This window comes from Eretmochelys imbricata, chromosome 8 (assembly GCF_965152235.1).
Source record: "Eretmochelys imbricata isolate rEreImb1 chromosome 8, rEreImb1.hap1, whole genome shotgun sequence".
NCBI lineage: Eukaryota > Metazoa > Chordata > Testudines > Cheloniidae > Eretmochelys > Eretmochelys imbricata.
Genome location: NC_135579.1, coordinates 106,799,594 through 106,820,772, shown reverse-complemented (window position 1 = coordinate 106,820,772; position 21,179 = coordinate 106,799,594). Strand labels below are relative to the sequence as shown.

The 21,179-nt window shown below is 54.3% G+C and overlaps 1 protein-coding gene across 4 annotated transcripts in view; it reads left to right on the top strand.

The window, feature by feature from the left end:
- The window catches only part of IPO13 (importin 13), a 67,624-nt gene that overhangs the window by 8,216 nt on the left and 38,229 nt on the right, over positions 1 to 21,179 (top strand). For all 4 annotated transcript variants that reach the window (XM_077823749.1, XM_077823747.1, XM_077823746.1 and 1 more), the window contains one exon: positions 12,548 to 13,284. In XM_077823749.1, coding sequence (XP_077679875.1) covers positions 12,548 to 13,284 — 737 coding nt within the window. The remainder of the gene's footprint in view (positions 1 to 12,547; positions 13,285 to 21,179) is intronic.

Genomic DNA, 21,179 nt, shown 5'->3' with positions numbered 1-21,179 from the left:
AGGTTCTCGCCTGCAGCCTTTGTGCAGTTTCCCGGGCAGGGGTGTTACCTCCCCCCTCCCCCCACTCCTGGCTCAGGTGACAGGCTCTCAGGTCTCCCATCCCCAATGAAACTCCCCTGCCACATTCCCACGTCAACACTCCCCCCTCCCTGCTGCATCACATCTCTCCCCCCTTCGAGACTGAACTGAGCGGGGTCACTCTCACCAGTGACCTGGGGAAGTTCAGGGCCCCCTCTCCGGGACAGCGCATCCACTACCAGGTTGGCACTTCCCTTCACATGGACCACGTCCATGTCCTAATCCTGCAGGAGCAGGCTCCACCTCAGGAGTTTGGTGTTGGCTCCTTTCATCTGGTGCAGCCAGGTCAAGGGAGAGTGGTTGGTGTACACGGTGAAGTGTCGTCTGAAGAGATATGGCTCTAGTTTCTTAAGGGTCCACACCATGGCCAGGCATTCCTCCTTGATGGCTGCGTAGTTCTGCTCCCGGGGTAGCAACTTCTTGCTCAGGTACGCGATGGGGTGTGTCTCCCCCTTTTCATCCTCCTGCATTAGCACCGCCCCCATCCCATGTCTGAGGTGTCGGTGAACACCATAAAGGGCTTGTCAAAGTCTGGGTTTGCCAGAACTGGGTCACTGACCAGAGCCTCCTTCAGCATCCGCAAAGCCTCCTGGCACTGCTCGGTCCAGACGACCTTCTCTGGCTTCCCCTTCTTGCATAGCTCAGTGATGAGGGTGGCTATGGCGCTAAAGCGGGGCACAAACCTTCAATAGTATCCTGTCAACCCAATAAAAGCTTGGACCTGCTTTTTGGTGTGGGGAGCGGGCCAGTCTCTGATCACCTCCACCTTGGCTGGTTCCGGCTTTAGGCGGCCGCTCCCCACCCGATGGCCCAGGTAAGATACTTCAGCCATCCCCACCTTGCACTTCTCCGCTTTTACAGTCAGCCCAGCCCCCTGGAGTCTGTCCAGCACTTGTCTAACCTGGGACACATGGTCCTCCCAGGTCTGGCTAAAGACACAAACGTCATCAATATACACCACAGCAAAACTCTCCGCCCCCCTCAGGAGCTGATCCACCAGGCGCTGGAAGGTGGCCAGTGCTCCCTTGAGGCCGAAAGGCAGGGTCAGGAACTCATAGAGCCCCAGAGGGGTGATAAAGGCCGATTTCAGCCGGGCATCTGCATCCAGCGGCACTTGCCAGTAGCCCTTTGTAAGGTCCATGGTGGTAAGGTATCGAGCTCCTCCCAATTTGTCTAGGAGCTCATCAGGCCTGGGCATGGGGTAGGCATCAGATACAGTGATGGCACTGAGCTTCCGATAGTCCACACAGAACCGGACCGACCCATCCTTTTTGGGGACCAGCACCACCAGCGAGGCCCAAGGGCTGGCAGATGGCTGGATCACCCCCAAAGCCAGCATGTCCCTGACCTCTCTTTCCAGGTCTTGAGCAGTTTTCCCTGTGACTTGGAAGTGGGAGCATCTTATTGGCGGGTGCAATCCTGTCTGCACCCGGTGGACAGTCAGATTAGTGCGTCCAGGCTGGTTGGAAAACAGCTGTCGGTACAGATGCAGTACCCCCCCCACCCCCGACCTCAGCTTGCTGGGCAGGGGTTAGCTGATCCGAGAGGGGAATTGTTTCCAGGGGGGAGCCAGCCCTGGTCTCACGGAATATATTTACCAAAGGGTCATCTCCCTGCTCCTCCCACTGTCCACACACGGCCAACACCACATTCCCCCTGGCATAATATGGCTTCATCATATTCACATGGTACACCCAGCGGTGGTGTACCCGGTTAGACAACTCCACCACATAGTTTACCTCATTTAGCTGCTTGACAACCTTGAAAGGACCTTCCCAGGCGGCCTGTAGTTTGTTTTTTCTCGCGGGGATGAAAACCATCATCTGATCCCTGGTGGCATAGGTGTGGGCCTGCGCCGTGTGGTCATACCAGACCTTCTGCTTCTTCTGGGCTCTGGCCAGATTCTCCCTGGGCAGGCCCTTGAGTTCAGCAAGTCTCTCTCGGAAGATCAGGACATACTCCACCACTGACTTTCCATCGGGAGCGGCCTTCCCCTCACGTTTGTCTCTCATCAGGTCCAGGGGGCCCCTTACCCTCCTTCCATATAACAGTTCGAAAGGCGAAAATCCGGTACCTGGGGTACCTCCCTGTACGCGAACAGCAGGTGAGGTAAGTGCTTGTCCCAGTCCTGCGGGTGCTGGTTCATAAAGGTTTTCAGCATCATCTTTAGGTTCTCATTGAACCTTTCCACCAGCCCATTGGACTGGGGATGATAGGCTGAGGCCCAGTTGTGCCGGACCCCCCATTTCTCCCACAAGCACCGGAGCAGGGCCGACATGAAGTTGGAGCCTTGGTCTGTCAAGACTTCCTTGGGGAACGCCAATCGGCTGAAAATGGTCAGGAGCGCATCTGCCACAGTGTCTGCTTCAATGGAAGCTAAGGGCACTGTCTCAGGGTAGCGGGTGGCAAAATCTACCACCACCAGAATGTATTTCTTCCCTAAGCAGGTCGTCTTGCTGAGAGGCCCCACGATGTCCATGGCCACCTTCTGGAAAGGCTCCTCTATGATGGGCAAAGGTCTCAAAGCTGCTTTCCCCTTGTCCCAGGCCTTCCCCACCCTCTGACAGGGGTCGCAGGATCGGCAATACTGCCGGACGGTGGTAAAGACCCCAGGCCAGTAAAAGTTCTGTAGCAACCTCTGCCGGGTGCGCCGGATTCCCTGGTGCCCTGAGAGGGGGATGTCATGGGCCAGGTACAGGAGCTTGTGGCGATACTTCTGGGGGACCACCAGCTGCCTCCTGATCCCACAGGACTCCACTTCGGGGAGCCCATTCTTGGTGCAGGAACCCCTTCTCCCACAGGAACCTCTCCTGGCAACCTCTTCTCATGGTCCATCCCACACTGAGGTCGGCCAGGTCCCTGAGCTTCCACAAGGAGGGATCTTTCTGCAACTCGGCCTGGAACTCAGCAGCTGGGGAAGGGATGGGGCCCGGTTCCCTCTCATTGGCTGGGTCTGAGGCCACAGCCGTTCTGAGCCGTGCCCCTTGACGCTCCCTCCCCACCAGAGTAGGGTCCTGCGCCTCCGGTGTGGTACCCTCCCCGAGGTCAGGGCACAGTGCCCCTCGCCAGCCTGGCTACGGATCACAACCAGGGCGGTCTGGGGGTTGCTTGGCCAGTCCTCTAGGTCCATCCCCCAATTAAAACCTCAGTGGGCAAATGGTGCTGCACCCCCACATCCTTGGGCCCCTCCTTGGCCCCCCATTTCAGGTGTACCCTTGCCACGGGCACCTTGAATGGGGTCCCGCCCACCCCCATCAGGGTCAGGTAGGTGTCGGGCACCACCCGATCTGGGGCCACCACCTCGGGCCGGGCCAGCGTCACCTCCGCGCCCATATCCCAGTATCCATTGACCTTCCTCCCATCCACCTCCAGGGGAACAAGGCACTCTCTCCGGAGGGACAGCCCTGCACCCACCCTGTAAACGGAGAACCCTGAGTCCAGAGCATCCAGCCCTCTGGCGGAGCTGGCCTCGGGTACTCTTCCCTCCTGAGCAGGTGGTAAGCTGGCAGTCCCCCTTGCCTGGGCTGTCTGCCCCTCATCAAGCTGGGTCCCTACCCAGTTAACCGTGGGTAGGTTGGGTCTGCTCAGTCTGTCCCTGAGCCTGGGGCACTGGGTCCGTATGTGGCCTCTCTGGCCACAGTGATAGCAGCTCATGTCACGTTGGTCCCCTTGAGCGGGTCGGATGGTCCTCACGCCAGGTGTTCCCCTTGGGGAAGGGGGTTCTCCATATTTTCCCCGCTGTGAGGTCCCATGCTGACTCTCTCTCTGCATCGTGGGGGGGCCTGTTCTTTTGGGACTCCTCCCTGCTACCCCGTGACCGACTGTTCACAAACTCGTTGGCCAGCTGCCCTGCGTGCTGTGGGTTCTCTAGCTTCTTGTCCACCAACCACAGCCTCAGGTCGGAAGGGCACTGTTCATACAGTTGCTCCAGTACGATTAGGTCAAGCAGGTCCTCTTTAGCTTGGGCCCCAGCTGTCCACTTGCGGGCATATCCCTGCATTCGGTTGGCCAGTTGTAGGTAGGTGACCTCAGGCGTTTTACGCTGACTCTGGAACCTTTTCCTGTACATCTCAGGGGTCAGCCCAAACTCACAGAGCAGGGCCTGTTTGAACAGTTCGTAGTTCCCTGCCTCTGCCCCTGTCATTCGGCTGTACACATCCACAGCTTTGGGGTCCAGTAAGGGGTTGAGAAACTGGAGCCTGTCTGCAGGGTCAACCCTGTGCATCTCGCAGGCATTCTCAAAGGCCGTCAGAAAGCTGTCTAGGTCCTCCCCCTCCTTACGCTGGGCCAGGAAGCACTTATCAAAGCTCTTTGCAGTCTTGGGTCCCCCCTCACTCACTGCAGCCGGAGCCCCACTGCTCCTCAGCCTGGCCAGCTCCAGCTCATGCTGATGTTGCTTCTCCTCCTCCCGCTCATGCTGATGTCGCTTTTCATGATCCTCCAGCTCCCTCATTTTCATCTCCCTCTCCCATTCCATCCGCCTCCGCTCCAGGGATGGGGAGCTCTGCCGGGAGGATCCCCTGCTGGCTGCCAGGGTCAGGGTGCCCTCGGTATTCACTGGGCTTCCCCAGCCCCTCCCCTAGGCATAGGTAGGAAGGGTCTCGGGATGTCCTCGTCAGCAGTCTGACTCCTCCCAGCCCAGTCAGGCCCCAGGGCCCACGCTGCGTCCACCGGGCGGCTTCCCTCCGGGACAGGGATCGGGTCATCCAAGCGATCCTTCTCCTCCAACTGGGCAATCAGCTGTTCCTTGGTGGACCTCCCAACGTGCAGCTCCCTCTGCCTGCACAGCTCCACCAGGTCACTCTTAAGGCGTTTAGCGTACATCTCCCTGCTGGCCACTCGCAGGCCGGGCAGCTTTCCACGGTTTCCAGGAAGAACCCCTCGTGTGCCAGTCCTTCTTGAGGTCACCACGTCTTTGCCAGGGTCGAGCTGCAGACTCCTCTGCCCCTGGGACCACTTGGTGCAATCCCCCAGGGGACCCTGTTACTGCAAAAGTCCTTCTGTTTGGTCACACACTCCCGGGGTTAACCGCCCTCTGAAACCGTCTCTCTCTGAATCTTCAGCACTCCTGGTCCCCGTCAATCCCCCTTCGTTTTACTGTTCCCCAGTCACTTACTGCAGGAAGCGCCGTTCACGGGGTGCAGTACATCCCACCACTGCCACCAGTTGTCACGGAGTGTGGGGGAGTCCGGGCCCTGCACCCCTCTTCCTGGGATTTACCGTGACTCTCAGCCAGCCAGTAAAACAGAAGGTTTATTGGACAATAGGAACACAGTCTAAAACAGAGCTTGTGGGTACAACCAGGACCTCTCAGTCAAGTCCTTCTGGGGGGCAGGGAGCTTAGACCCCAGCCTTGGGGTTCTCTGTGTTCCACCACCCAGCACCAAACTGAAACCAAAACCCCCCCAGCAGGCTCTCGCCTGCAGCCTTTGTCCAGTTTCCTGGGCAGAGGTGTTACCTCCGCCCTCCCCCCCCCACTCCTGGCTCATGTTACAGGCTCTCAGGTCTCCCATCCCCGATGAAACTCCCCTGCCACATTCCCAGGTCAACACTCCCCCCTCCCTGCTGCGTCACGCCTGCTGCAAACCCAGACCCAGCTCTGAACCAAGTCCCCTAACAGCTGTAGGCTTAAACTGAAAGCAGCTTAAGAAGTGTTCCTGTCTTTAACGCTCAGATACCCAGCTCCCAGTGGGGTCCAAACCTCAAATAAATCCATTTTACCCTGTATAATGTTTATACAGGGTAAACTCACAAATTGTTCACCTTCTATAACACTGATAGAGAGAGATGCACAGCTGTTTGCCTCCTCCATCCCCCTCCTGGTATTAATACGTACTCTGGGTTAATTAATAAGTAAAAAGTGATTTTATTAAATACAGAAAGTTGGATTTAAGTGGTTCCAAGTAGTAACAGACAGAACAAAGTGAATTACCAAGCAAAATAAAATAAAATAAAACAAAACACTTAAGTCTAAGCCTAGTACAATAATAAAACTGAATACAGATAAAAACTCACCCTCAGAGGTGTTTCAATAAGTTTCTTTCATAGACCGGACACCTTTCTAGTCTGGGCATAATCCTTTCCCCTGGTACAGCCCTTGTTCCAGCTCAGGTGGTAGCTAGGGGATTTCTCATGATGGCCGCCACATTTGTTCTGTTCCACCCACTTATATATCTTTTGCATAAGGTGGGAATCCTTTCTCCCTCTGGGTTCCCACCCCTCTTCTCAATGGAAAAACACCAGGTTAAAGATGGATTCTAGTTCAGGTGACATGATCACATGTCACTGTAAGACTTCATTACCCACTTGCCAGGACAGACGTATATAGTGAATGCATCCGACGAAGTGAGCTGTAGCTCACGAAAGCTTATGCTCAAATAAATTGGTTAGTCTCTGAGGTGCCACAAGTACTCCTTTTCTTTTGTGAATACAGACTAACTTGGCTGCTACTCTGAAACACGTATACGGGAAGACTTATAAGTAAAACAGAGCCATCTACAGTCAATTGTCCTGGTTGATGGGAGCTATCAAGATTCCAAACCACCGTTAATGGCCCACACTTTGCATAACTACAGTAGGCCCTCAGAGTTATATTTCATATTTCTAGTTTCAGATACAAGAGTGATACATTTACACAAATAGGATGACCACACTCAGTAGATTATGAGCTTTGTAATGATACCTTACAAGAAACCTTGTGCATGAAGCATATTCCAGTTACATTATATTCACGCTCGTTAGCATATTTTTATAAAATCATATAGAGTGCAACGTCACAGCGTGAATTCCACTCAGCCTTCCCAGTAGGTCTTTGGGGAGCAGACACCCCAAGTCTTTTCCGTGGATAGTGAGATTTGGTTTTGATCACCTCCTTTGAGACAGGGCGATACTGGACCTGCATGCTGTGACAGTTGCCGTGGCTGCCTTCAGATGAGGAGACTGAGGAATAGAAAGACAGGTGCATCTGTTTTCTTCAGAAAATTTTACTGCCCATTTTCTGATGCCAGAATAGAGAGATCTGCAGAGACTTCTGAGGCACAGGGCTGGATTTGGAGGGGCTTTCTCTTTCCCAGTGTGTTGCTGAGAGCAGCAGCGTCTCCTGAGCTGCATCTTCTCCCAAAGCAGCGGAGACATGACTTAGATGGATGTATGGCCTTGCCAGAGGTGAGGGCAGGTGTTTGCGGGGAAGTGTTTTGAGGGACCTGGGACATTCACGATTGCATCAAGTTCCTTTGCTCCCAGTTAGTAATATTAGATTTATTTAAACTCCACCCAGGGCAAACCTTTGCCACAGTTCTTAGTGCCTTCCTTTGCCCTGGTAGCTGAATAAGTGGGATGTCAGCGTGGCTGTCCAGTTCCCAGCTCCGGTGCTCTGTCCTGGCAGGCCTTGGGCTGGAACCTTCACTGCCAGCTGCATCCTGTCCTGCGTTCCGTCCTTGTTGCGAGGTGGGGGAATCTCTGTCAGGGAGGCCAGCGGGAATTCTGTCTCTTAGATGTTTGCCTGAATTTGTCCCTGAAAGTGACAAAGCTGTTGGAAAGAAGCACTGTGTGTGCGTATGCTGAGGAAGCTCCTCTCACCATCAGCCCTCTGCCGAGGCTGCTCGGTCCCTGACCCACAGTCTCCCTGCTGTTCCGGTCCTGCGCTCTCTTGCAGCTCTGCTGATGCACTTGTGCCATGCAGGTGTTTTCCTATCCTACCTGTGCTGCTGCAATAGGGTGGGCTGTTGCTGCTGTAATTATTCTCCCCCTTCACCTCCACCGCAGAAATAGCCAAGCCTAATGCCATCGCCTCGGGATGGTCCACTGAGGCTTCAGGCCCTCCCAGGCCTAACCTGCCATTGCTGAATTGAGAATGATGTGCCTGAGGAGTAACTGGCTTGGCTGGAGGCCCCTCAGTGTGTTGTGTAGGGAGGGGATGATGTGGTTACTGCAGGATTGACCCAGCGTCATTGGCAAGGCCTGTGTCACCCCACCTTCCACTCACCTGGGGAGGCAGTGCTGGCTGCCAGCAACCCTGCAGGATCGCTGGGCCTGGCTGGCGGGAAGCAGCAGACTGCCCATTTGGTCTGAAAGAGAATGGACTTGTACATGGGGAGCCCTAAGAAAATGATACTGGCTTGTCCCCAGTGACTGTGCTTGATGAGGAATGAGCTGGGAATTTCCATTTTGTGCCCTGTGTTTGACTGCCTGCTCTCGTTAGGCAGAACAGAGAGTATCCCTATCCAGTCGTGGGTGGGGGGGGGAAGGTGGTTGGCTTTCCTGGGGGGCCTGGAGCTCTGGTTGCTTGGTGTAGCCATGGTTTCCGTTGCTTGGTGGCAGTAGGCAGGGCTGACGCAGGAATAGGATGCTGGCTGCGTGGGTCTGCCTTTGGCCAGTGGGAAGGGAGCAGCTTCTGCAGGAGACAACGCAAGAATGATTCCTTCTGGACATAGCAGCATGATAGCTTCTGCCAGCCAACAGTGCCTCCTTTAGAAGTGCAGCCCCCACTGTCTTTGCTTTGTGGGGGCTGCCAGTGCTAGGTCGCTGGGGCCATGGCTCGCATACAGGCACTGTGCTCCTGAATTCGCTGCCTGATGTCTTCCAGACCTGCTTCACAGGCATTGCACCAGCACCTGCATTATCTCTGTTTGTTCAGCCAGATAAACCCCCAGAGGTGCAGCATCTTGCTTTCATGAGGCTCCTGGGGGATAGCAGGCTAGTGTGAGAACATACAGTGAGTTCCTGGTATGTGGGGTGCAGGCCTGACTCTGTACCTTACCCCCTACTGCAGGGCACTGTGAATCCTATCAGCCCTCCGACTCCACTGACTGGTCTTGTCTGGGCACCCATCTCTGGTGAGCCGGCAGCCCCCACTCTTATTTATTTACCTAGAGTGCTGTCAGGGAGACAAACTGCTATTTTTTTTTGCTCTGTGCAGAAGCTCATAGAAGGTGAAGAAAGGGAGGGGAGGGCTCCAGGGATGCTAGGTCTCTGGCAGGTTCCAATGCTCCCTTCTTAAAATATTAGTACTAGGATGAAAGCTCTAAAGCCATCAGCTGGCACTCAGCCTCCTGGGGCTTGCTTGTTACTCCTTTCGCTGCCCCCCAACATAACCAGATTAAAAGCCCTGAGCTGTCTCTAGTGTGCACCTGCCCTGTCACAGTGGGAGGCTTGTCAGAGTTCCCAGGTGGCTGCTATGCTGTGCAGGTAGCTAGGACCTTACCAAAGCTTAATGCACAGCATTGTAGAGCAGAGACACTCCCAGCTGACAGCAGGCTTACCTTACTTTCAGTCCAGCGGAGTTCTGAGATGTTGGAGAAACCTCATCCTCTGGTCGAGAGCATGCCAGGCCGGCCGGGCTGTTTACAAGGTCTAAGGTTACCTGGTCAGCTGTGGAGAAGCCAGCTCTGGTGTCAGACACACAAACAGTGGGCGGGGCAGAATCCACAAAGCCCTCCCTGGAGCTGTCACTTCCCTCTCTATCCACCCCTCCCTGCCCCCCCCCCCCCACTCTGAGTTTCATTCCTTTTTCTTTCCCTGGCATCAGACTAATGTGCTTGTGCTGGTGATCAGGAGACTTCATTGTAGAGCCGAAGCCATGGTCCAGCAGGACTGAAGCAGCCTGGAGTGACAGTCAAACAGCAGCAGGTGCCAACATTTGCCTCTCAAGAGCCCTGGCATGAGAACTTCGCAGTGACCTTGTCTTCTCTGCCTGGGGGCATGGGTGCACATGCACTGAGGGGACATTCTGTAGAGCGCAGGTCGCCCTGAAGCGTGCTCTCCCAGCTCAGCATGCCCTGGGTAATATGTGGTGGGGTAAAGAGAGAGCACTGCTACACCCAGTGTAAGAAATTGGGTCAGATTAGACCAGATTTCAGTCGGTGCCTGTCCCAGTGGGTCTGCTAGCTGGATTTCTCACTGGCATGCTGCAGGCTGTGACAGATTCCGGGCACAAATGCAGCCAGTCAGAACACTCCACATCAAACCCAAATCAGCAAGCCCCAGCGCAAACACCTCTTCTTGTCTCTAGCTGCCTTCCTGTTTGGTTTTTTAATGCAAGTTCTGTTTCATAACAGGAGTGAGGTTCTCCAGGTAGCACATTGTTGGGTGAGGACTGTGCTTCTCAGGAGGCTCCTAGCTGCTATAGCTAGATGTGTAACGCTATGTGGAGATTTCAGAGTGGTTAAGCACTCAAACGTCAGGAAGTGCCAATGGCAAAGTCAACAGTGCAGCCTTAACTCTACCCCGATACCTGTGTGCAGCATTTGGATTGTCTCATTACCTGATTGCACACTGCTTCCAAAATATCGCAATATAATGTAGACACGTGCCTTGCCTTTGCCTCACAGCAGGGAGCTCTTGTCCTAGCTTTCATTTTATGCACTCACATTTTTCTCAGTGTCACAGTGCACTAGCCAGGTGTGGATTTAGACTGTGTGCCAAGGTCTTTTGTGTCTAACACAGGTACAGTATTTTAATAGTTTACACTGCAATCCTGCAGCTGATTCTGGCTGGTCAGCCCCCTCTGAAATTGGTGGGGTCCATGCAAGCACCAGGCTCTGCATGCTGAGAGCCAGTGGCAGGATCAGGCTCTCGTCAGCAACTGTGTATTACGTATTCTTTAATCAGAACCCACTGCCACCTCAGAGGATGGGCTTGCACCTGCATTAGCTTCATAGTTGGGTGGGCTGTCTGTGCCAGCACATTTTCACCAGTCGTCTGCCATGTTGTACTTAATGTGTAATGTTGTGTAAGAATTGTTTCCTGCGCGCTTGTCGTTTAAATGACTTTAATGGATACTGTCTGACATACGCACAGGAGTTCACTGTACTACAAATTGCTGCACCCAAGCTTGTCGATGAAACTGCATGAAACCTTTGTATTTTATTTGAGAAACTGTATGATTGAGTAATCGCAGACTCTGATGTAATGCATAATGGTGTGTGCAAAGGGGCAGAATTAGGGTTATATCTTCGGCCTTATCTTTGGCATCTCCTAACGATTATTATTCAACGCTTGTAATGCAGTAACATCTAAAGGTCATGATCAGGTTGGGTCCCTTTGTGCCAGGTGCTGTACAGATCTGATGGTCCTTTAGCAGAGTACTCACCAGGTTCTCCAGTTTGATGTGAGATTTTTTTAAATCCCCTGATATAGAGGTACTCAGCAGGACCCCTTGGACTGTCCTGACCACACACTTTGGGATGGCACAGGAGGAAGCTCCTCTCCTGCGAGCCTGGTACAGCTTCTGCCTTGCAAATGGCAATGTGACAGCAAAGAAAGTGATTTTTTTTTTGACTGCAGGCAGCTGAGTTCTAGTCAATCAATGCTGGTTTCATGCTATCCCTCTTGCTTCCCTTCCAGGGTTCTGCAGCCACACTGAAATGCACAGCCTCCCAGAATCCTGCTGTCTGCTTTCTTACCCAAACTCCATCCTCTCCAGTCCCAGCTGGGACCGCTTTCATTTCAGAATTGCTCTCTGGAGTCTTAAGGCTCTGCATGGGCTTCTGCCAGCCAGCCAGCTCCTCAGGACAAGTCTCTCCCTCCCTCCCACCCCTCCTTTCCCTGCTCACTCTTTGCTGAGGACAAGCCTCTTCTGCGGACCAGACAGCAAGTGTGAAAAATCAGGACATGGGGTGGGGGGTAATAGGAGCCTATATGAGAAAAAGCCCCAAATATCAGGACTGTCCCTATAAAATCAGGACCTCTGGTCACCCTGCCCCCACTGGAGGTGCAAGAGCCTTCTCCTGGGCATCTCCTGCCATCCAGAACAGCCTCCCTGTATGTCTCTCAGAAACTCTCTCCTATTTTCCCCCCTCCACAAATGTTGTCTAAAACACCTTTGTTGCGTAAACCTCTTCCTTTATCCCCCCTCCTGCTACTGCCTTAAAAACAAACGCCCTGGACCATGTCTTCACCCTGCCGTTTTCTGTAACATATCCACCCCGCTGCCTGATCTCATGCTGGGAAGTGGGGAGGTTTGGTCAGGAGGGTTTACTCCTCTCCAAGGCCCGAGAGCCCCACGGGAATTCCATAGGTTTTCGAGGCGGGGGCGTGACCTGTGAGGCCCAAACTGAGGAGGAGGTGTTGTGCTAGATCTTGACAAGCAGCAAATGACAGTGATGAGTCAGAAATGAAGCTGAGCCTGTTAGTGTCATGATCCAGACTAAGTGAAGGGCCTCAGCGGTGAGCGCAGACGTGTAAGAGAAGAAAAGGTTCTTAGCATCTGGGGATGCAAAGAGAATGGTAATGTCTCTCCAGCTCCCCCGTCTCATGTGCTGTGGTACAGTCCAGTGAAGCTGGTCACTTAAACCAGCTGCTCTAATCCAAGACATGGGAAGTGGGGTGGTGTCTTTGGAGACCTAGAGACCAAGTGCTTGGAGGGTTGGTTGTGGGGCCTGTCCCTTGTGCTGTTGACTGGCCATGGAGCGGGGGGTGAGCCATGGCCCAGTCCTGCTCCAGTTCCAATGTGCTCTTCTCTCTCTTCCAGGCACTCCATCAGTTATATTACGACCCAAATATTGAGAACAAGAACCTGGCTCAGAAATGGCTGATGCAGGCACAGGTCTCACCCCAGGCATGGCACTTCAGCTGGCTCCTCCTCAACCTGGACAAGGTGCCAGAGATCCAGTACTTCGGGGCCAGCGCCCTCCACATCAAGATCTCCCGCTACTGGAACGACATCCCTGCCGACCAGTACGAGAGCCTCAAGTCGCAACTCTTCAGCCAGATCACCCGCTTTGCCAGTGGCTCCAAGATTGTGCTTACCCGGCTCTGTGTGGCACTGGCCTCGCTGGCACTTAGCATGATGCCTGAGGCCTGGCCCTGTGCTGTGGCGGACATGGTACGCATGTTCCAGGCGGAGGACTGCAATGTGGATGGACGGGCACGCTGCCTGGCACTCCTGGAACTGCTGACAGTACTGCCGGAGGAGTTCCAGACCAGCCGCCTGCCTCAGTACCGCAAGGGGCAGGTGCGCAGTGTACTGGCCCAGGAGTGCGGTTCTGTCTTCCCTTTGCTGGAGCAGCTGCTGCAGCAGCCGGACTCCCCCGGTTTCATCAAGCAGAAGGTGCTGAAGTGTTTCTCCAGCTGGGTGCAGCTGGAGATCCCGCTAATGGACTGCGAGAACCTGATCCAGGCAGCCTTCACCTCCCTGCAGGACCCGGAGCTCTTCGACACGGCTGTGGAGGCTATTGTCAATGCAATTTCCCAACCGGATGCCCAGAGGTAAGAGTGGCATTCCCCACTCCCTGCGCAGGCCGGGTCGTTTGAGCCTGTTTGCCTACAGGGATGGTCTGGTCCCCTTGGGTATGAGAGTGGAGAGGAAGCCTCTGGATTCTAGCTCACTGAGCTGGCTGCAGACGGAGGCATGTCGTCAATGGCACAGGTGGGCATAAGAGCCTTGGGGAGGGGAAGAGAAGCCTTGGCCTTGAGGGTTTCAATGCAGTGCTAGTCTGTCTTGGTGACTTCTTACCCTGCCTTACCCACAGGCCCGGAGGTCAGGGCTGCCAGCTCTCTACATACATGTTACTGCTCCTGTCCATCCCACTGCAGGCTGCCCAGATGCCCGCATGCTGAGCTGGCTCAGGCTGGAGAAGAGGGACATGGTTAGCCATTTAGTCTTTCTAGTGACTGGAGAGCAGGGCCTTGAACTCCATGGGCGCCGTTCAGAGGCTCCTTGCCACTGACCCATGAGCTCTTCCTCAGACTCCTGCTTTGACAGACGCTCTGTCTGGGGCTGTCTCTGAGGGGCAGCAGCTGCCAGCTCTCAGCTCTCTGAAGAGCCCTCAGGAAGTAGATGCTATGCAGCTCTGCCCTTCTTCTCTCCTGCAGACAGGGTTTCCTGTTGCCTCTGTGTCTGAGGAATGAAACACCTGGCTGAGCAACAACTGGCTCAGCTCAGTCCAGGGAGAGCTCCGCTTGGCTGCACTACAGACTCCGGGCAGCCAAAGAGCATATTTCATGTAGGCTTTTCTCCTCTCTCTGCGTCCCTAGCGGCTTTGTACGTCCAAGGTGTGTTGATTCCCCTTTGATCTTGGTTGCAACTCTCCCTGGAGAGCGGAGCCGTGAGACAGCGAGGAGTAGGGGAGAGGCCCCCTCGGACCATGGCTCCAGCGCCCTTTGACCCTTATTAGGCCGTATCTGAGCAGCAGCCATCTTCCAGGCCGTGGCGCTGATACCCACAAAATGGAGAGTACGTGGGTCTCATCGGTCACGTTCCCGCTTCATTGCTTAGCACCTCTCCCCATTTTCCCTGGGAGGAGAAGGGCTGAATTACAGATCTGGGTGAGCTAGATGTTGCTCTGCATCAAACTATGGCTCTTCCACAGGAGTCTGCATAACTGCCGGGATTCCCAGCATTGGTGCAGACGCTGATTCTAGGGCACAGGTTGCTGAAGTCTAGGCCAAGGTTCACAGGGTCTTCTAAGACACAGGTGCTGCTTCTGGAGACTAAAGGTCCCAGCATGCCTGATTGTTTGGATGGTGATGGAGCATTGCTTCCTGGGAGCTGTAGTCTTCTTTACCAGCACTAAATGAGAATGGGCACAGTCTACTCCAGGTAAGCTCAGACACTGTGGTGATGGGCGTGATATGAAAACCAGAGAAGCTGCTGCCATGTTCGGTTCTGTTAGTTGCCCCAGACCATCGCCCTCTTTCCCAGGGCCCCAGCTGACTTGCTGACCCAGTGTGCCCTCCTTCCATCCTGCCTGTCCCCAGAAACAGCAGCAGGCACCGTTGGGGAGGGGAGCCCTGGATACCAGCTAGCATCCTGTGACTTACGATAGCTTCTCCTGGAGTGATTCCTCCAGCCCTTACCCTTCCCATCTCATGAGCCTGTGGCATGGTGTTTTGGGGTGTGATGACCTTACAGCTGGGCTTTGGATGTGAATTTGGGCCTGGTGAGAGGTGTTGGACTGACAGCCTGGGGAGCCATAAGGAAAGCCTTGCCAAGGACACAGGTACCTGGAGGGGGTTTCTAGCATCCACTACTGGCCCTCACAGCATTTCATAAACCAGTCCTCCCCAAGCCCGTGATGGAGCTCTGTGTTCTCCCCACCTCACAGATGGGGAGCCAAGTGACTGCCCAATGGCACATGGGAATTGGCCTCAAGGCTGGGACTAGAACTCAGGAATATCTGGTTCCCAGCCTCCTACTTGGTCCGCTGGACTCTGCAGTCTGACCGTCTCCCCTGGAGCAGGCAGGAACTTTAATCCCCCTCTCCCATGGTGTGCAGGGATGAGATACCCAGGCTTTGAGCGCACTGAGTTTTTATCACTTACTAATATGTAAAGCACCTTGCACTGAACACTATGGAACGTGCGCAAACCTGACCGTCCTGGTCAGCGTGCATCGTTCTGGGGCTGCCGCGTCAGGAAAACAGAGAGGAGACGTGTTGTCGGCACAGACTCGGTGCCAGGCACTGCGCAGCACAGATCTCCGGGGGCGGGGATGCCGCTAGAGGGGCAGCGTGAGGCCCGAGGCCTTGCTCTGAGACATTGTTCTGAGCTGCAGCTGCTCAGGAGAGGGATTGTCCTTCGCTCTTCACACAGGGCTGAGCGCGCACATCTGAGCAGTCAGTACGCTGTGATAATGAATGGTGGGGGGCTGTGGGGGCTGATCCTGATGCAACAGTAGTAAATGTAAGACGGGGAGGCACCTCATGCTGTCAGTCAGCAGGCAAACATCAGTCTGTTTGAGCTGGGCATTGTGGGGTAGGTCAGTGTTGTCGCTGCTCTGTGGATAAGGGAGCTGAAGTGCTGAGGCGGTGATGTGACCACGGTGACAGTAGCAAAGGACCCAGCCCATCAGGACATACCAAGGTGGCAGGTCCCAACATTGGGGCTGGATAGTGGGACTCCACTCCCCTTCTCTCCACCTGCTGTTTTGGTCTGTCTGGCCTGCCAGGGTGCATGAACCTGGGGCCTGAGTGCTCCTCCTTGGTGATGTCGGGTGTTGGGTCTGAGCTGCTGCTGCTGACACCGTTGCTCCTGTCTGTCCAGAATAGCAGGTGCTCTCCCCGTAGGCTGTAGGTCTGTGGATCCTTGATCGTAGCCTCAATGCATTACCGCTTATCTCAATCCAGCAGCCAGTTTCCTCCGTTCACTTTACACTGCTGTCCTGCTCTTCCCCGGTCCTGGTTCTTTTATCATGCTGGTCGCTCTTGTGGTCCGAGGGGCACTAAGATCCATCAGCTTCCTGCCTGACATTCACAGTCCCCTCCCTGCTGCCGTGCGTCCGTAAGTCTTATAGAACCAGAGCAGGCTAGTGGATGTCTGCTCTTTCAGGGTATGCCTACGCTCCAATTAGACCTGTGGCTGGTCTGTGCCAGCATGCTTGGGCTAAGGGGATGTTTAATTGTGGTGTAGACATTCAGGCTTGTCTGGAACCCCCCATCTCACAGGGTCCTAGAGCCCAGGTTCCAGTCAGAGCCCGAATGTCTATGTGGTAATTAAACAGCCCCTTAGCCTGAGCCCCTCGAGCCTGAGTCAGCTGCCATGGGCCAGCCATGGGTGTTTAATTGGTTATGTCTACACTGCAGTGTGTCCCTCTCCATCATCGTTTGTTCTGTGGGACACCAGCCAGCCATCCCTGTGCATCTGTCACACCGGCGGGAACATCTCCCTGCTTGTTAGGTATGACTCCCCACTGCGTTTCTCCCTGTGTCTATCTTTGGGAGCATAGGAGAGACATGAGGTTCCCTAGAAGGGACTCCATTGGCCTTGGGAGGGGACAGGGTGTGTTGGATGGGGGTATCTGACAGTATCCTGGGGCCAAACAGTGTTTCATCTTGTAACAGCTCCTCCTTCACTGCATCCCCAGGCTCCTTGCAGCACTCTGAGTGGGCAGAGTCACCACAAGCAGCTGGCACACAGCATTGGTCCCCCCTGGCTCTGCCCCGCTTGTTTCTTCTCCTTCCTGGGTTCGCTCAGCCCCACCCACTCCTGTCTGTGTTGCTCAGCGGTGAGAGGAGCCGCAGCCCATCCAGTTCTCCCAAAAGCCTCCAGGGAGTCTCCTGACCTTTTTGTCTGTCTGGCTCTTTCCACATCCATCTCTGAGGTTCCGGTTGCTTCTGAGCCACATTCCTCCCTGCTCTCCCATCTTCGTTCTTGCAGGTGCCTAGCCCTGGCACCTGTGCTGCTTGTGTACCCTCCCTGCCTCCCATCCTGGAGCTGCGGGCAGAGACCATCCTTAGTGTTCCTCCGCTGACCTGGACCCTGATTGAGTGACAGACTCCACACAGTGAGTCACTCACCTCCCCAAGGAGGGCTGGTTCTGGCCTCCTGGGAAGCAGGGACTCTGTAAAAGATTTGGGGTCTGGTGGACAGTCTACTCCTAGGGGAATACTGCACATGCACAGAATTTATGTCCCCCACAGATTTCTTTCCTTCCCTGCAAAAAAAATGACTTTCTGAGGGGGAAGCAAAGGGAAGCCACAAGAGCAGTCGTGCGACCGTCCCTAGCAGTATGTTTTGGGTGCCCATGGCAGCTAGCAGAGAGGTAAATCACAGTAGGGCAGAGGGAAGGATCGGGGAAGACCTGGCTGGTGGCTCCTACCCTGTGCCGGGCTCAGCTGCTAGTCTTGGCTGGGCTGGGTAGGACAGGACTTCCTCTTCCCCGGCACGGCATCCAGGGCAGACCCACCCCCAGATTTCCCCCCCAGCTGTAGGAAGCTCTGCAAATTCCACCCCAGCTTCCTGCACCCATTGCTTCTCAGCTGCAGGGGAAGGGATCACTGTACGGGGAGCTGCTCTCCCACCTGCCCAACAGCATGTATCCAGACCCCCTCATACCCAGACCCTCCCGCTGAGCCTCACACCCCCATGACGAGCCCCACTCCCCCTGCACCTAGACCACCCCGATGAGCCACCCGGATCCCCACCAGACCGAGCTCCAACCAGCTGCATCTAGATTGCCACCCCACTGAGCCCTACTCCCCCAGCATCTGGCTCCCTCCACACCCAGACCCCTCTTGCCGAGCTCTATCCCACCACATCTGGGACACACACCCCCCTCGCTGAGCCCCAACCACCTTCACCTAGACCCCCCCTGCAGCATCCCATTACTGTTGGATCCAGAACCCGCTAACAAGCCCCTGTGCATCTAGATCCACCTGCACCTGGATCTCCCACTGAGCCGCCTACACCCAGATGGCCCCACACAGAACGCTCTCAACCCACACCTGGATCCCCCCACACTAAGCACCTCCACACTTGAATCCTGACAGAGTGGGCCTGCCTGCCCACACCTGGCACGGAGGGGCAGGGCACGGCACTGGGGTATTTCTGGGGCAGGCCCAGTCCTTGCGCTGTCATGATTGGGTGCAGCCTCACCACTGAGTCAGTGTTCTGGGGGAAAGCTGCAGAGTGATCTCCCACCTCTGTGCAGCCAGTGCCCTGTGCTCCATGCTGCAGCCTCCACATTTATTTGACAAAATGAGCAGAATTTTAAAATATGGTGTGCAGGATTTTTTTTTTTTTTTGCTTAGAATTTTTAATCGTTTGGTGTAGAATGCCCTTGGGAGTAACAGTCAGCGGATTCTATTCTCCCTGTACCTTGTTTGCAGCTTCAGATAAACTTTTCTGCTTCTCCACCCCATTGTGATCATTGCCCGGTGTGCGTCACCCAATAAACCTTGCTGTTGTTCGCCTCTGGCACTGGGTGCCGGCAACAACCTCTTACCACGACAGCCCCACTAGGCATGGTATGTTGGCATTTCAGACTGTCAGGAGCTTCATTCCGAGAAACATTGGGTACATCTACACTGCAGTTAGACACCTGTGGCTGCCTGTGCCAGCCAGCTCGGCCTACGGGGCTGTTTCCTTGCTAGACACTCGGGCTGGAGACTGGGCTCTGGGGCCCTGCAAGGGGGGAGGGTCCTAGAGCCCGGACTCCAGCCTGAGCCCAAACATCTACACTGTTGTTAAACAGCCCCTTAGTTTGAGCTCCTGGAGTCGGCTGGCACTGGTCAGCCACAGGTGTCTACTTGCAGTATAGGCATACCCAATGTGGCCTGGGAGCCCAGGACTCCTGGGTTCTGTTCCCAGCCCTGACACTGAATCATGGAATCATAGAATATCAGGGTTGGAAGGGACCCCTGAAGGTCATCTAGTCCAACCCCCTGCTCGAAGCAGGACCAATTCCCAGTTAAATCATCCCAGCCAGGGCTTTGTCAAGCCTGACCTTAAAAACTTCCAAGGAAGGAGATTCCACCACCTCCCTAGGCAACGCATTCCAGTGTTTCACCACCCTCTTAGTGAAAAAGTTTTTCCTAATATCCAATCTAAACCTCCCCCACTGCAACTTGAGATCATTACTCCTCGTTCTGTCATCTGCTACCATTGAGAACAGTCTAGAGCCATCCTCTTTGGAACCCCCTTTCAGGTAGTTGAAAGCAGCTATCAAATCCCCCCTCATTCTTCTCTGCTGCAGGCTAAACAATCCCAGCTCCCTCAGCCTCTCCTCATAAGTCATGTGTTCTAGACCCCTAATCATTTTTGTTGCCCTTCGCTGGACTCTCTCCAATTTATCCACATCCTTCTTGTAGTGTGGGGCCCAAAACTGGACACAGTACTCCAGATGAGGCCTCACCAATGTCGAATAGAGGGGGACGATCACGTCCCTCGATCTGCTCGCTATGCCCGTACTTATACATCCCAAAATGCCATTGGCCTTCTTGGCAACAAGGGCACACTGCTGACTCATATCCAGCTTCTCGTCCACTGTCACCCCTAGGTCCTTTTCCGCAGAACTGCTGCCTAGCCATTCGGTCCCTAGTCTGTAGCGGTGCATTGGATTCTTCCGTCCTAAGTGCAGGACCCTGCACTTATCCTTATTGAACCTCATCAGATTTCTTTTGGCCCAATCCTCCAATTTGTCTAGGTCCTTCTGTATCCTATCCCTGCCCTCCAGCGTATCTACTACTCCTCCCAGTTTAGTATCATCCGCAAATTTGCTGAGAGTGCAATCCACACCATCCTCCAGATCATTTATGAAGATATTGAACAAAACCGGCCCCAGGACCGACCCCTGGGGCACTCCACTTGACACCGGCTGCCAACTAGACATGGAGCCATAGATCACTACCCGTTGAGCCCGACAATCTAGCCAGCTTTCTACCCACCTTATAGTGCATTCATCCAGCCCATACTTCCTTAACTTGCTGACAAGAATACTGTGGGAGACCGTGTCAAAAGCTTTGCTAAAGTCAAGAAACAATACATCCACTGCTTTCCCTTCATCCACAGAACCAGTAATCTCATGATAAAAGGCGATTAGATTAGTCAGGCATGACCTTCCCTTGGTGAATCCATGCTGGCTGTTCCTGATCACTTTCCTCTCATGCAAGTACTTCAAGATTGATTCTTTGAGGACCTGCTCCATGATTTTTCCAGGGACTGAGGTGAGGCTGACTGGCCTGTAGTTCCCAGGATCCTCCTTCTTCCCTTTTTTAAAGATTGGCACTACATTAGCCTTTTTCCAGTCATCCGGGACTTCCCCGGTTCGCCACGAGTTTTCAAAGATAATGGCCAATGGCTCTGCAATCACAGCCGCCAATTCCTTCAGTACTCTTGGATGCAACTCGTCCGGCCCCATGGACTTGTGCACGTCCAGCTTTTCTAAATAGTCCCTAACCACCTCTATCTCCACAGAGGGCTGGCCATCTCTTCCCCATTTTGTGATGCCCAGCGCAGCAGTCCGGGAGCTGACCTTGTTCGTGAAAACAGAGGCAAAAAAAGCATTGAGTACATTAGCTTTTTCCACATCCTCTGTCACTAGGTTGCCTCCCTCATTCAGTAAGGGGCCCACACTTTCCTTGGCTTTCTTCTTGTTGCCAACATACCTGAAGAAACCCTTCTTGTTACTCTTGACATCTCTCGCTAGCTGCAGCTCCAGGTGCGATTTGGCCCTCCTGATTTCATTCCTACATGCCCGAGCAATATTTTGACTTACTAAGTAATCTGTTCTCTCTGCACCTTACTGTCCTTCTCTCTAAGAAGGGGGGAGCTTTGCTAGCTCGTGTGAGGTGGGACAAAGATCTCTGTAGCAGGAGAGCACATTATCTATTGTGGCAGTTCGCAGCCCTCTGTGCTTTACCAATGAATGGCAGCATTGACGAGGC